The sequence below is a fragment of the Bubalus kerabau genome, chromosome 4 (assembly GCF_029407905.1).
Source record: "Bubalus kerabau isolate K-KA32 ecotype Philippines breed swamp buffalo chromosome 4, PCC_UOA_SB_1v2, whole genome shotgun sequence".
In the NCBI taxonomy this organism is placed as follows: Eukaryota; Metazoa; Chordata; class Mammalia; order Artiodactyla; family Bovidae; genus Bubalus; species Bubalus kerabau.
In genome coordinates, this window is record NC_073627.1 from 45,993,598 (window position 1) to 46,010,397 (window position 16,800).

Sequence of the window (16,800 nt, forward strand, 5' to 3'; positions counted from 1 at the left end):
AATAACAACATATTTCGTGTTGTTTTTGCTCAGTCACTAAGTCATGTCTGACTCTGCAAACCTGTGAACTATAGCACACCAGGCTTCCCTGTCCTTCACTATCTCCCAGAGTTTGCTCAAACTCATGTCCATTCAGTCGGTGATGCCATCCAACCATCTCATTCTCTGTCGCCGCCTTCTCCTCTCACCCTCGATCATTTTGAGCATCAGGGTCTTTTGCAGTGAGTTGGCTCTCTGCATCAGGTGGCTGAAGTACTGGAGCTTCAGCATCAGTCCTTCCAATGAATATTCAGGACTGATTTCCTTCAGGATTGACTCGCTTGATCTCCTTGCTGTCCAAGGGACTCTCAAGACTTATTCTAGCACCTCTCTCAAGACTCTCAAGACTCATTCTAGCACCACAGTTCGAAAGCATCAATTCTTCAGTGCTCAGCCTTCTTTAATATACTTCATACTAAGGAGCAATGTTTTGTGTGTGTGTGTGTGTGGTGTGTAAAACTGACTTTTCATCAGAAAGAATGGCGGCCAAGAAACAGTGGAACAACATCTTTAAAGCACAGAGGAAAAATTCTGTCAACTCAGAATTTTATATCCAGTGAAAATAGCTTTCAAAAATGAAAGTGAAACAAAGACATTTTCAGATACATGAAAGACAAGAGGATTCCTCACCAGGAGACTCATCCAAAAGAAATGCTAAAGAAGTTCTTCAGATATGTGTTCATGCTCAATCGTGTCTGACTCTTCGTGACTCCACAGACTGTAGCCTCCAGGCTCCTCTGTCCATGGGATTTCCCAGGCAAGAATACTGGAGTGGGCTGCCATTTCCTCCTCTCGCGGATCTTCCCAACCCAGGGACTGAACCCATGTCTCTCATGTCTCTTGCACTGGCAGCAGAACTCTTTGCCACTGTGCCACCTGGGAAGCCCAAGTTCTTCAGAAGGAAGAAAGAGCAAAGGAAGAACAAAGGCACAGGCAAACTTGGGTAAATATAGAAAACTATTTCCCTTTTCGCTTGTTTGTTTTGGTTTTGGGGGACTGTGCCATTTGGATGGTTGGATCAACCAGGGATTGAACCCGGGTCCTTGGCAGTGAAAGCACAGAGTCCTAACCACTGGGCCACCAGGGAATTCCCCATTTCCCTTGTCTTAAGGCGCATGTGACTGTGTAAAGCAACAATGTAACAATAAATTGTGGGTTTGCAGTGCATGTAGATGTGATATATAGGACAGCTGGGGTGGGGTCATGGTTAATGGGCCCATAGAGCTGCAAGGTTTTTATATGTCATGAGAGTACAAGTAGTCAGTCAGGAAGTGGTAACGTCAAGGATGACTAATGCCCAGATCTCATCCTCTTTGTCTGCATCAGACAAGAAAAGTAAGCGGGCAGGAAGAGAAAACTAGACCAGGGAGAGAGTGGCTGCTTCGGGGCGAACAGCTGCCCGACCCGGAGGATTCCCAGACCTCAAAGTCTAGCCCAGTGAATGACAGGACCCCACGTGCCTGGGCAGGGATGGGGCCCAAGGGAAGGGGTCTCGTCAGCCCCTGTGTCTGAGCAGACGCACCTGGGATAAGGTGTCCTCCAGAGAGAATAGGGAGGTTCCTGTGGCCACAGTGAATCCCACCCCTGACCAGGGACTGGCTAACTCTCCACAGATGGCACCATGCCAGCTATCCAGGCTAGCTGAGCCTATGCAGAAGACCTAGACAAAGTATTGGGGGAGCTGGGGTGGGGTACAGGTGTTACCCCAGCACCCCGGAGTCAGCCTCGTAGACTGTGGGAAGCCTGTTCCCTTCATACAATATACTGAGGTGGAGCCCAAAGTCCAGACTTTGGGCTCATCACCCCAGAACCAGCCCTGCCACGCCAGCTCAGCAGCATCCACAGAGTTGGGTGCCTCCCTGCTCAGTGTCTAAGCTTCAGCTCCAGGGGCCCCTCCAAGCTCCTAGACTCTGGCACCCCAGCCTCTTCCCAGGAGGTGAAAGCTGCTTTCTATAGTTCTTTTCTCCAGATTTCTTTTCCTGCTTAATATAAATACTTATATTAAATTTCCTCTGAAGAAATTCTGCCGTGATTTCTGTTTTCCTGCCAGACTCCTGCTGATACGGAAAGAAACAAAGGTGCTCCTCCCAGAAGCCTGACGTGGCCCACAGGAGACAGTTGTGGGACAGAGGGAAAGGCTTGGCTTTGGGCTCTGGTGGTCCCAAATTCAAATCCCAGCTCTGCTTTCATTCCCCAAGTGACTCCAGGCAAGCCTCAGCTTCTGCAACTTTCTCTGAGCCTGAGTTTTCTCACTTGAAAATAGGTTTGATAGCACAAACCTGATCTATCATTCTCTCTGGGTACAAGAGACAAAATCATGATTTGAACTAGATTAAGCAAATGGGTAAAACTATGGTGGAAAGTTTCCAGAAAATAATCAAGTGCAAAAGGTGAGAAGGCAGGGATAGAGCCTGCTCACATCTGACTGGAAATAGGATCTCAGATGCATTCAGGCTTTCTTTCTGCCTCTGAGACTGCCCCTTGGTTTGTAGAGCTCATCTTTCACCACAGACCCAGGTTCCCATATGGTAGAGGAAAATGGCCTCCAAGTAGCCTTCAGACTCTCACACTTACAGCTTTGCCCACCGAAGAAACGGCTCCTCCTGACTGAACCCAGCTTGGTAGTTTCCAGGGAAGGGCTCCAACTGGCCAGGATGGGTCACCGTGGTCTTGAAGCAGGGTCTTAAAAGGGATGACATCTGTCAGTCAGCTATATCATATCTGGATCTTACGTATCCAGGTCAGCCATTTCCGCGATGACTATCCCCATTTTACAGACGAACAAGCAGAGGCTCAGAGAGGAAGGAACCTGACCACAGTGGCTTTCATCTAAGTGCCAATGCTGCATATTAGGTCACTAAAAGCATGTTATTAGTAGCTTTGCAAGTTTCACAGAAAGCAGCTGGCTGGGAGTGAATGAGGTTTTGCAGAAGGTGAAGGAGCCCACACTGGCTTCATGCCCACAACCCTGGGCACGGGGTGGGGGTAGGCAAATAAACTTGGGAGAGCCCAGCTTCCTCCAGGGGAGTGCGTGGTGGTATTGGCCCCATTTGAAAAAGAGAAGAAAATGAAGGTTCAGAGAGGTTCGGTATCCAACTCCAGGTTCCACAGCTCAGAAGCAGGGCTGGAGTTCGAACCCGAGCCTCGTGGCTTCTCGGTATTACCCATCACAGCATCAGCGTGCCCAGTCCCCTTGGGAAATGTCGTGCTAGTGGATGGACTCAGGATTGAATGACCTGCTCTGGCTTCGTGTGCTCCGGTCTTAGATGCTAGCAGAGTACAGGTCCCTGTGGGATTGGGACATTTGAAAAAATGTGGGGAAAGGGTGCAGAGAAGCGAAAAATGGTGATTAAGAGACAAAAAGGGTCATCTGGGGAAAGATAAAGACAGCTGGGACTGCGTTGCTAGGAGAGGAGGCCCAGAGAGACCGTGGCTGAGGCCCAAGCTCGCTAGCAAAGGTTGGCACTGTCGGCCGTAGCGCTCCCCAGGCTCCGTGAGCTGCCCCTCGGCAGGCTTGCTGCAGTCACGCCAGGCCTCCCGTTCACCTGACAGTCCTATTTCATGCTCAGGGTGCTGCGACCCCTGAAGGAAGTGGGCTGAGCCCTCCAGGTGGCCACTGTTGGGAGCAGTTACCCCCAGCCCACAGGCAGCCCAAGAAGCCACAAAGCTTATGAGATTCAGGGAAGCTGAAAGCCCTCACCCGTCCCACCCCTCAACAGTCTGAGGTTGCTTCCTGATTCATCCCTTTGGTAAAAACACAGAAGGACAGCCTGAGAATTCAAGTACACAATGGTCGTAATCGGCTAGTAGTAAGCAGCCTGCCTCCAGTTTGGGCCTTGCTCCAGGTTTTTTGAGCAACTCTTTCAGTCACTTTCTCTTTCCGGGCTCAGTTTTCTCACAGGTCAAGGAGTAGACCAGCTTCATGATTGTGAGAATAAAAAGTGGAAATGAAGACATACTGTAACACCCAGGTGACAAGGCTGCCAACAGAGGGTGGGAGCTCAAGAGGAAAGAGTAACAAGAGACAATGCCAGAATTCACAGAGCAGGTAAAGCCCACTGGTCCAGAGAAGGTGCCCCTTGGAGAGAGTCTGGACACCGCATTTCTGCAGGGTCATGTCCAGACCCTCCTCTTGCCCTGATTCTGGCTTTTCTCCAGCCCTCTTCTCTGCCTGACCCTTCAACCACACTAAGTTACTTACAGTTTCCCAAATATGTCACTATTTCCTGTGTCCATGCCTTTGCAAAAACTGTTTTCTTGACCAAAAAAAACCTTTCCCGCCCCCATCCAAACCCTGTCCTCCTGGGAAACTCCTAGGTATCCTTTAAACTCCACTTCAGTCACCTCCTCTGTGAAGGCCTCCTGACCCTTGGCAGTGGGCCCTCCTCGCCCCCTTCACCGGGGTAATTGCCCCTTTTTCTTTGTTTACTGTTGTACTCAACACTTTTTCTCAGCCCTCATCTGTGGATCTGCTGCATCTGAATCATCACGGGAGTAATTTAAAAATATTCAAGCCCAGGCCCCACTCCATGAGAATTTGACTCAGGGAATCTGGGGTGGGGCCAGGTATCAGAACCTAAGTTGAAGCCCCAGGTGCTCGTCATGCTCAACCAGGTGTGGGGATCACTGGGGTGTGTCCCTTGAAAGCAAGGCTTGTCCTATATACTAGGGCCTGGCTCAGAGGAGTGCTCAGTGAGTGAGAAAAGAAGGAAAGAAATAAGGAAATGAAGAGGAAGGAGAAAGGAAGGGGGAGTAAGGAGGGAGGAAAAATGGTGAGTAGTGAGAGGAACAGAAAGATAAAGATGACCATGGGACTTCCCTGGTGGTCCAGTAGTTAAAAATCCACCTGCCAATATAGGGGACATGAGTTCCATCCCTGGTCCAGGAAGATCCCACGTGCCATAGAACAACTAAGCCCATGCACCTCAGTTACTGAGCCCACATGCTCCAACTGCTGAAGCCTGTGTGCCTAGAGCCTGTGCTCGGCAAGAAGAGAACCCACTGTAACGAGAAGCCCGAGCACCATAACGAAGAGTAGCCCCCATTGCCACAACTTGAGAAAGCCTACACACAGCAACGAAGACCCAGTGCAGCCATAAATAAATTTAAAAAAAAAAAAACAAAAAAAAAAGATGAGCATGATTCAGGGGATGGGCAGGAAGGGGCGGGAAGCAGGGGAACTCAGAGGCAATGCTCCAGGACCACTTCTATATCACACCTTGCCGAATGTTGGCAAAGACAGTGATTCTGGAGTCAGACCTGCCAGCGTGTGCGTCTTGGTTCCTCCACTCACCAGTTGTGTGTGCCTTAACAATTCACTCCGCCTGTCTGTCTGCTCTGCCTGTTGGTGGTTAAGAGCTGCATCTGTCTCACTGATGATCTGAGGACCCAGGGACCTCTCAGGGTCAGCACTTTGCAAGCTCTGTTGTGTGTGCGACCCATCTGGGGATCTTGTGGAACTGTCGATTCTGACTCAGTATGTCTGTAGTTTAAATGACCTTCCAAGTGGAGCTGGCACTGCTGCTCTGTGGACCAACTCTGGTAGCAAGGACCTAGATCAGAAGTCAGATCCGTTCTTGTGCTGTTATGTGGCAGCCTGGATGGGAGGGGAGTTGGGGGGAATGGATACATGTATATGTATGGCTGAGTCCCTTTGCTGTCCACCTGAATCTATCACAACACTGTTAATCTCTCATGTCCAACTCTTTGCAACCCCATGAACTATGCTGTCCATGGAATCCTCCAGGCCATACTGGAGTGGGTAGCCATTCCCTTCTCCATGGGATATTCCCAACCCAGGGATAGAACCCAGGTCTCTCACATTGTGGAAAGATTCTTTACCAGCTGAACCACCAGGGAAACCCACGAATACTGGAGTAGGTAGCCTATCCCTTCTCCAGTGGCTCTTCCTGACCCAGGAATCGAACTGGGGTCTCTGCCTTGCAGGTAGATTCTTTACCAGCTGAGCTAAAAGGGAAGCCATGTTAATCTCTGCTGCTGCTGCTGCTAAGTCGCTTCAGTCGTGTCCGACTCTGTGCGACCCCATAGACGGCAGCCCACCAGGCTCCCCCGTCCCTGGGATTCTCCAGGCAAGAACACTGGAGTGGGTTGCCATTTCCTTCTCCAATGCATGAAAGTGAAAAGTGAAGTGAAGTCGCTCAGTCGTGTCTGACTCTAGCGACCCCATGGACTGCAGCCTACCAGGCTTCTCCGTCCATGGGATCTTCCAGGCAAAAGTACTGGAGTGGGGTACCATTGCCTTCTCCGTGTTAATCTCTACTCCAATGCAAAATAAAAAGAGTTTTAAAAAAAGAAGTCTGATCGGTTCCCTTTCAGGGTTCCAACTTGTTCCTCTGCAACAGGATAGGAATGAGGCCCCGGGGCCCCCTCCCCTGGGCACTGGGTGTGTGTTCCAGACTCCATGCTAAGTTGATCCACACCCCACCTCACTGAGTAAAGGGAGGCCCCTGTGTTTTCAGAACCTCAGCAACAGCGATCATACATTACTCGCACCACACTGTATGAGTTTCCTGTGGCTGCTGTAACAAAGTGCCACAAACTCAGTGCATTAAATGACACAAATCATCTTTCAGTTCTGGAGATCAGAAGTGTGAAATGAATCTCAGGGGGGCTCAAGTCAAGGATTTGGTGAGCTGGTTCCTCCTAGAAGCTCTAGGGGAGAATCGGTTCCTTGACTCACTCAGCTTCTAGATGCTGCTGGAAGGCAGCAGTGGCCATACGGCTCCAATCTTTGCCTGTTGTCACATTACTACCTGTACTCTCTGACCTCTTGTCTTCTTCTTATTGATAAAAGGACCCCTCAGTGTTGACATTGACCACCCAGATAAGCCAGGGTAATCTCCCTATGCTGAGATCCTTAACTTTACCATACCTGCAAAGTCCGTTTAACCATGGAAGGTAACATACTCACAGTTCTGGGGGTTGGGAGGTGGACATCTTTAGGGGCTGCTATTCTGCCTGAGTCAGACCCTGACAGTAGCTCCCAGACTGCTCATTATCACTAGGGAACAAACTGTTTTTCATGGCCCCTTCAAAGTCCAGGCCCTGAGCTGCCAGCAGTGGCCAGGGAGAGCAACTCCTCCCACTGGCCACTCATTGGCGTGACCTGCAATGTCCCGTGCACTGACCTTCTGAGTGTTAGAGGCTGAAGGGGCAGGACAAAGGTCATGGTGTGCCCTCGAGCCCCAACCATGTGCTTACCATAAAACGCAGTGCTTGTAAGAGCCAGGCCAGAGGTGACCTCTCAGTGCCAAAGAGGAGCACTGAACAAGGGCCAGACAGAAGTGGGCGGGGCCCTGGCTAAGGAGGCAGAATGGACAGTCTTTGAAAAGAAGAAGAGAGCTGAAAAAGTCCAGCCCTACTTTTCCCTAAAGCTGTAACACCCTTGTCCCCACAGACCCTGCTACGTGAGTGCAAGCTGAGCCAGACTCCCCTGATGGTTGCATGCTCTGAGCCCATTCATGGGTCTTTCGAGTGAAGAGAGTGACAGGTTCCCATTTCTGCCAAGTGTCCAGGTCAGAGGGTGAATCTACAGGGCAAATGGAGCCACCCCCTTGGCCTGTCCACCATCTCTCTCCATTGACCTGCAGGGAGGCGACTAGCCATCCAGATTTTCCAGGGACTGAGGGCTTCCCTGGGAAAGCGAGGACAAGTCAGTCACCCTATTTGTAGGGCAGCTACACAAACCCCAGCAGTGGGCTTGGCTGCCGTCCGCCTTCCAGCCCCAGCTGAGCTGGCAGGCTCCTGACCCTGTCAGCTGGTGGGGTTCATAGCTGTTAAGAAAGACTATCCGTGTGAAGCAATGTCTGTGGGTGACAGGTGGACCTCAGGGGCCCTCTCCTTCGGGGCTGCTGAGTCACACAGGCTCAAGGTCTGGGAAATTCAGGAGCTTGATTTTTCTCAAGTCACTAGAGGGTAGAGGTGGGGCTCAGGCTGGAAAGAAGGGGATGAGGAACAAGACCCCAGGGTTAAGTCTCCACCGACCATCCAGAAGCTACAGTGATACCTTTCCAGGGTCGAGGCCATGCTGCTGGGAGGGAGTATGGTGTGGGAGGACACGGGAGGCTGGGGTCAGACAGACCCTGGCTTCTCTGCTTCCCAACAGAGTGCCTTTGAGCCAGCCCACTAGCATCTCTGAGCTTCGGTTTTCTCCCTAGTGAAAAGGGGTTAATAAGACATAGTGCAGAGTTAAGATGAGCCATAAACACCCAACATGAACCTGCCTAATATCCCAGAGGTGGCTCCTGTCCTGAGGCCCAGATCAAGGTCAATAGGAAAGCAAATTAGCAACCAGAGGCTGCCTGGTGAGCTTTGAACTGAAACAGAGGGAGCAAGACAAAGTAGAGCTCTGGACTCAAGGCCCTTCCCTCCATTGGACATATTTCTCACCCGCCCCCTGGCACTCCCATCCTTCTAGCATGACCTCATGCTGGCTGCATTCCAGATGAATCAGATTCTACTTCCATCATATGACACGCGGACACTCTGCTAGGTTTTAAAGGTTTTTTAAATCTAAGTGATCTCATTTGACCATTCCAGCAACTATTTGGGGGTGAGGGTAGATGATACTCTCCCTATTTTACAGATGTGGAAACTGAGGCTCGGAGAGGTTGAGGAAGTCTTATGGATTCAGGCCAACGTCTCCAGACTCACAATTCCATGTTTTCCCCACTGAAGCAGACCCTGTGACATCAGTCACATGAACGGGGTATCCCCCTGAAGAAAACATAGTGCAGGCACCCACTCTAGTGGACAACATCTGGAAGGTTCACCCATCCTCTGGGTAACTTCACTTGACTGCAGAAGATTCGTTTCTTAAGACTACGGTCCTCCTTCTCATTCCTGGCTCAGCTACCGAGAGATAACGTCCTCGTTCTCGTGTCTAACTGGCCCTCCCAAAATCCCTCACCCCAGACACTGCGAGCCAACTCCCATCCACTGCTAAAAATGGAAGTGGCAACTCCAACTTCCTTTTATGAGAGAAAAGGAAATTTATCAGACTTGAGCAGAAAAGGATATATCCTGATAGGAGTGTGACGCGTGTCAACTACAGTCAGGGAGAAGTGCCCAGTCGTGTGGCTGGCTTTGCTGGCCTAAGTCACAGAGCCCACTTCTGCTATGGCAGGACTGCCACCCACCCCAGAAAAAAAAAAAAAAAAAAAAGCCCTGGCATCCTTGGGAATCCAGCCAGAGAAGGCGTCAGGGGATAGGGCTCTAGAACTTGTCCCCTGATGGAAGGCTTCAGAAATTTGCTTACTAACTTGTAAACTGGGAGATTTTGAAGCCCAGAATTGACTGGAACTTTGATCTATGAAGGAATTGCCAAAGCCTTTATCACTGGATGTGGCTGCAAATCTGACCAGCCTCAGAGGTGGGGAAGGAAGCGGAAGAAGGCAAGGATACAATGCAAAGCAGGGGAGAAGGCACTCTCAGCCTCAGACAGGTACAGCCAGCGATGGTCACTGCTGCATGCCTGGTGGTCAGGAAGCCCTGGAAACTGCCTACTCTGCCCATCAATAAAGGAAGCATTACACAGACCATAACAGCCTCACCTTTCCAAAGAAGTCTCTACACTATTTTTTAAAAATGAGGACAGTACAGAGGTTCCTCAAAAAATTAAAAATTGAACGACAATGTTCAATTTTTTAAAAATATTCAGTAATCCTACCCTTGGGTATTTATCCAAAGAAAGCAAAGACACTAATTCGAAAAGATACTGTATCCCTGTGGTCTCTGCAGCATTATTTGCTATAGCCAGGATACAGAAACAACCTGCATGCCCATCAGTGGATGCATGGACAAAGAAAATGTGATACACACACCCACACACACAATGGATAATTATTTAGCTATAAAAAAGAAGGAAAAGCTTGCCATTTGGGGCACCATGGATGGACCTTAAAGGCATTATGCTAGGGAGAGTAAGTCAGACAGAGAAAGGCACACACCGTATGATCTCATTTATATGTGAAGTCTAAAATAAACTGAACTCATAGATGCAGAGAATGGACTGGTGGTTGCCAGAGATAAGGGAGTGGGGGCAGCAAAAGAGATGAAGGGAGTCAAAAGGTACAAACTTCCAGTTATAAGACAAATAAGTCACGGGGATATAAGGTACATCAGGATGACTCTAATACTACTATATTATTTAAAAGTTGCCATGAGAATAAATCCTAGCAGTTCTCATCACCATACACACACAAGACATGTAATTATGTATGGTGACAGACGTTTAACTAGACTTATTATGGTAATCACTTCCCAATATATACAAATATTGAATCACTATGCTGTATACCTAAAACTAATAAAATGTTACATGTCAATTACACACACACACACGCCAAAAAGGAACGTGGACAGAAAGATAATTACACTGGTGGGAATGATCTCTAAAACTAATTAAAAAAAAAAAACCAGATTGCAGGGACTTCCCTGCTAGTCCAGTGGCTAAGACTCCACACTCCCAATGCAGGGAGCCCGGGTTTGATCCCTGGTCAGGGAACTAGATCCTGCTTGCTGCAGTGAAGACTGAAGATCCTGGTTGCCACAGCTAAGACCCGGCAAAGCCAAATACATACATAAATAACGGGGGGAAAAATAGATTGCAAAACAATGCATAGTATATCATTTCTATTTAACAAATTAGACAAAGCAGTTATATATATGTATTCATGTATATAAAGTCATAAAAAAGGATTTGGGAAGATAAACACCAAACTGATAACAGAATCCCCATTATCTCTGGAGAGGAAGGTCAAGGGGGAATTTATCTGTACTACTTGTATTTGTATATTAAGCAATTAAAACAAATGACTTTTAATAAAACAAATGTTTTAAAAAAGAAAGCAAGTGTGGGCTCCAGCTGGCTAAGATGTAAAACAGAGACGGTGCTGAGTTTCCATGGAGGTTGGGGGAGGAGCCTGAGGATGGAGCTTGAGGAGCTGGCTGCTTCATTCTGTCCCAGGTACTCAAGCTGCAGCCGCCCAGAGTACTGAGAATTTGCCCGCTCACTGGTCTAGTGGCAAGGGCACCCCACCGAGGCGAGCGTAAAGTGAGAGCAAGTTCCCCTCCACTAACACCCTCACCTGGACCCTGATTCCAGTACACAAAGAGCTGGTGTCTACATCTTCATCCACACCTGGGGGCAATGACATCTCTGGGGCAAACTGAGGCACTTTGAGTTCCTTCAAGCTGTGAATTCCTGTGTCAGAGGAGGCAGAGCATGGCTTGTCCACTCTCTGCTGGAGCCAGCTCAGTCTCTGCCTGTTATGGGGTTGGCCAAAATGTTCATTTGGGTTTTTGTTCATTCTGTAACATCTTCCAGAAAAACCCAAATGAACTTTTTGGCTAACCCAGTAGTACTATACACTCCAGGTGCAGAATGAAGGATGGAGGCCATGGGAGAAGAGACTGGACGGGGTGGTACAAAGCAGTCTTTCTACTTTGCAGCCTTGCCTTTCTAGTACAGCAAGAGAGAAGCGCTCAAGAGAAAGGGGCAGCCCCGCCTTGACCCAGTTAAGGAGGGGAAATGCGCAACAGTGGACGGGTGGGGCGGGCAGAGGCTGTAACTGCAAGGTCTTCAAGTGCTGGACTGGAAGCAAGGAGCCAAGCCCTGGATCTCAACTCCCAAGGGAGAGCAGGGCCCTCTGTCCCCTCTCTCATGATTGCGGGTAGGATAGGAGGGCCAAGTCTTTACAGAGCTTTTAATTAAAGTATAGTTAATTTGCAACGTTGTGTTAATTTCAGGGGTACAGCAAAGTGATTCAGTTATATACATATGTTTGTGTGTATATATATACATATAGACAGATCTGCTCTTTTTCAGATTCCTTTCCCTTGTAGATTATTACAAGCTATTGAATATAGTTTCCTGTGCTACACAGTAGGTCCTATTGTCTGTTTTATATTTAGTAGCGTGTATATATTAATCCCACACTCCCGATTTATCCCTTCACCTTCAAGCCCCAGTTTTGCTCCTCCAGGCCTTCGAACAATTTTATAACCAAATTTCCCAATTAAATCTTCTATTTGACACACCTAGCATACGTTTTAATGACTAGATGTCTACTCTTACATCAGACTGAACAACACATACACACAAATAACAGAGTAAATGTACATGGCAACAGTCTACACTGGGAGGGGGTGAATAGAGTCTAACTGGTTTAAGAATCTTCTATTGTTTGGGAGGAAAGCAAAGGTTTAGATTAACTTTTGACCTTGATAGGTTAAGAATGCATACTGTACCTTCCAGTATATTCATTAAAATAGTGGAAAAAGAGGTTTTTTTAAACAGTGGAATTGAGTTTTTTATAGATATAATTATTTCAAAAGAAGGCAAGAAAGGAAGGGGAAAAAACCAATATGGAACAGGCAGGACAAATAGCAGAAATAAGGTGGTAAATTTAAACCCAAAGATATATAAACATATTATATTAATTATATAAATACTCCAGTTAAAGATAAAGATTATCAACATGCTTTAAAAAGAAAAATCGAGACTTCCTTGGTGGTCCAGTGATTATGACCATACTTCCACTGCAGCAGACATGCGTTCAATCTCTGGTTGGGAAGTGCCACACGCTTCTGAGTGTGGCCAATAAATAAATGAGTAAAGTAAAAAGAAAAATCCAACTGTGTGCTGTTTATGAAAGACAGAAGAATACGTTAAGGGTGAATGCAAAAGGATAGGAGAAGATAAACCATGTAAACACTACCCTAAGAAGGTCTATGTGCACGTGTGCTCAGTCGCTAAGTTGCGTCCAACTCTGAGACTGGACTGTAGCCCACCAGGCTCCTCTCTCCATGGAATTTTCCAGGCAAGAATACTGGAGTGGGTTGCCATTCCTTTTCCAGGGGATCCTCCCAACCTAGGGATTGAACCCACATCTCCTGTGTCTCCTGCATTGACAGATGGATTCTTTGTCACTGAGCCCCTGGAAAGCCCAAGAAAGCTTATATAAATTGCATTCATTATTACAGTCATTTTACTACTATCAGACAAAACAAACATTAAGTTAGGTTAAAAGACATTACGAAAGCTAAAGAGGGTCACTTCATAATGGCAAAAAGGCTCAATTCACCTAGAAAATGTGTTACAAATTTTATGCAAAAAAGAGAAGTAAAAGAATTGGAAAGGAAAAACAAAACTGTCATAATTTGCAAATATAAATTTTGCACATAGGAAGTACAAAGGGATCTACAGAAGAATTATTAAAATCAGTAAGTTTGACAATATTGTTAGATATAAAAACCAGTATGTGTGAAGTCGTTCATGGTTTTATTATACCAGAAACCAAAAGTATAAAAAATGGTTTTAAAATATACTATTTACAAGAGCAAAGAAATATTAATTATGGAGAAGAAAATTATCAAAAGATATGCAGTCTCTTTGTGGTACAGTTGTAAACCTGTATTGAGATTTTTTAAAGGCTTCAGTAAGAACAAAAATATCCCATGCTTGTTTGATCCATACCTTTTATTATATATAAAAGTTAACTCAAAACAAACCATGGACCTAAATGTAAATACTAAAACAACAAAAAGAATACATAGGAGAAAACCTTTGCAACCTTGGGTTAGGCAAAGATTTCTTAGATGTAAGAACAAAATCACAACTCGTAGAAGAGCAGATTGATGAACTGGACTTCATTAAAATGAAAACCTCTGTTCTTCAAAAGATCCTGCTTAAGAGAATGAAATGACAAACCACAGACTGAGGGAAAAAATCTTTGCAAAGGAGTTATATCCAGAATATAAGACATTCTTGAAACTCAATAATTAGAAAACAACCCAGTTAAAAATGAGCAAAGGATGTGAACAGACACTTCACCAAAGAAGATATACAGATGGAAAATAAGCACATAAAAAGCAGTTCAGCACTGTGGAAAGGAAGATGGGAAGGGCTGGGGAGGAAGGATCACCAACAGAAATGCAGAAACCTCTGGGCTGATGGATTTGTTCGTCATCTTGTTTGTAGTGCTGGTTTCGTGGGTGTGCACAGATGTCAAAACTTATCACATCTCACACTTTAAATATGTGCAGTTTATTGCATGTCAGTCTTACTTCGGTAAAGCTATATTTTAAAAGACTTCAATAAAAGCAGAAATGCACCGTGTTTGTGGGCTGACAAACTCAACAGTCTCCCTAGTTTGATTTATAGATTCATTGCAACCCCATTAAAAATCCCAGCTGCTTGTTTTCTTTTGTGGAATTTGATGAGCTAATTCTAAACTTTATATGGAAATGCAAAGGACAAAGAACCATCAAGACATTCTTCAAATGTTTCCCACATTGTGGGAGAATTTGGTTAATGAAATATAAAGATTATTATAAATCTGTAGTAATTAAGATGGGGTGGTGTTGGCTCAGGGACAGACCAACAGACCAATGAAATAGGAGAGAGAGCCCAGAAATAGGCTTGTGCTTACATGGACACCTGAGATGGTTTGCAGAGCATGAGCGGAAGAGCAGACTTTGCAATAAATGGTGCTGGGACAGCTGAGCATTTTTCAGGGGGGATTAGGGGGTGAATATTGGACCCCTACCTCACACCATACACAAAAATCAATTTCAGATAGTTCAGTTCAGTTGCTCAGTCATGTCCGACTCTTTGCAACCCCATGAATCTCAGCATGCCAGGCCTCCCTGTCCATCACCAACTCCCGGAGTTCACCCAGACTCACGTCCATCGAGTCAGTGATGCCATCCAGCCATCTCATCCTCTGTCGTCCCCTTCTCCTCCTGCCCCCAATCCCTCCCAGCATCAGATCAGATCAGATCAGTCGCTTAGTCGTGTCCGACTCTTTGCAACCCCATGAATCACAGCACGCCAGGCCTCCCTGTCCATCACCAACTCCTGGAGTTCACTCAGACTCACGTCCATCGAGTCAGTGATGCCATCCAGCCATCTCATCCTCTGTCGTCCCCTTCTCCTCTTGATCCCAATCCCTCCCAGCATCAGAGTCTTTTCCAATGAGTCAACTCTTCGCATGAGGTGGCCAGAGTGCTGGAGTTTCAGCTTTAGCATCATTCCTTCCAAAGAAATCCCAGGGCTGATCTCCTTCAGAATGGACTGGTTGGATCTCCTTGCAGTCCAAGAGACTTTCAAGAGTCTTCTCCAACACCACAGTTCAAAAGCATCCATTCTTCAGCGCTCAGCCTTCTTCACAGTCCAACTCTCACATCCATACATGAAATATTAGAGACAACAAGTTTAGAAAAATGATTTGGGATAATATCTTCAAGATGACAGGGTAGAAAAGAAATTCTTAAACACATGGACAAAAAGCACAAGTCATAAAAGAAGACATTAGTAATCTCAACTATATTAAAAAAGGAAGAACTTCTGTTCTTGAGAGAGCAAAAAAGACCACTCACAGAGTGAGAGAAGATATATTTTGCAAGTCATAGAATTGATCCAAAAAAGTAAATCAAAACTATATAAATAACATTGGTTGCCAGGGACTGGGAAGGAGCAGAGAATGGGGAGTTATTGTTCAACAGGTGTAGAGTCTCAGGTTTATAAGATGAAAGAGTTATGGGGATGGATGGTAGTCGTGGCTACACAACAATGCCACTGAATCCTAAGCTTCAAAACGGTTAAGATGGTAAATTTTACATCACATGTATATTAACACAATGAAAAGGAAAAATTAATTACCATAAAAAACACTGTACACATAACAGACAACCCAATAGAAAATCGTCAAAAAATTTTCTAGACATTTCGTAAAAGAGGAAATACAAATGGCTAATAAACATGTGAAAAGGTGCTCAATCTCATTAATAATCAGGAAAATGGACATCGAAACGACAGAGAGATATTACTATATATATATCACATTGACAATCAAAATCTGACACCACCAAGCGTTTAGGGAGGATGCGCAGCTACAGGAACTCTCTTATAAGACATGTAAGTTGGTGTAACCACTTTGGTGAACAACTTGGCATTTTCTGGTAAAGCTGAATACAAACATACCTAGAGAGACTCATGTATCTCTTCACCATGAGTCATGAAAAATGAACGTTCACAGCAGGTTTCTTGTTAATCAGATAAGTTAAACCTCCATGTCAATGAATTATAATATATTCATAAATGGAGTACTGTACAGAAATGAAAATGAGCAAACTACAGCTATATATGTGACAACATGAAGCTTACAAATATTATGCTGAGCAAACAATGAATACAAAAGAATACATTTAGCATAATTCAATTTCTTTTAAAAATCTTACATATGTCAAAACATTCAAAATATATTGATATTATTTAGGGATGAAGTTATGACCAACCTAGATAGCATATTCAAAAGCAGAGACATTACTTTTCCAACAAAGGTCCATCTAGTCAAGGCTATGGTTTTTCCTGTGGTCATGTATGGATGTGAGAGTTGGACTGTGAAGAAGGCTGAGCGCCGAAGAATTGATGCTTTTGAACTGTGGTGTTGGAGGAGACTCTTGAGAGTCCCTTGGACTGCAAGGAGATCCAACCAGTCCATTCTGAAGGAGATCAGCCCTGGGATTTCTTGGGAAGGAATGATGCTAAAGCTGAAACTCCAGTACTTTGGCCACCTCATGCAAAGAGTTGACTCATTGGAAAAGACTCTGATGCTGGGAGGGATTGGGGGCAGGAGGAGAAGGGGACGACAGAGGATGAGATGGCTGGATGGCATCACTGACTCGATGGACGTGAGTCTGAGTGAACTCCAGGAGTTGGTAATGGACAGGGAGGCC

At 45.9% G+C, this 16,800-nt stretch overlaps 1 protein-coding gene across 13 annotated transcripts in view; it reads right to left on the bottom strand.

Moving 5' to 3' along the window:
• The window catches only part of LOC129649598 (uncharacterized), a 139,963-nt gene that overhangs the window by 51,073 nt on the left and 72,090 nt on the right, over positions 1-16,800 (bottom strand). For 9 of the 13 annotated variants that reach the window (XR_008713180.1, XR_008713181.1, XR_008713178.1 and 6 more), the window contains 2 exons: positions 2,614-2,721; positions 556-931 (listed from right to left, as the gene is read on the bottom strand). The exons of 1 other annotated variant lie outside the window; for it this stretch is intronic. Coding sequence is in view for 1 of the 12 variants with exons in the window: in XM_055577195.1 (XP_055433170.1) it covers positions 725-931; positions 2,614-2,721; positions 8,066-8,212 (462 nt within the window). In the remaining 11 variants the exon portion in view is untranslated. Of the gene's footprint in view, positions 1-555; positions 932-2,613; positions 2,722-8,065; positions 8,213-12,500; positions 12,999-16,800 lie in introns of those variants that run through there. 3 more of the 13 variants (XR_008713185.1, XM_055577195.1, XR_008713174.1) reach the window with 2 other exon arrangements.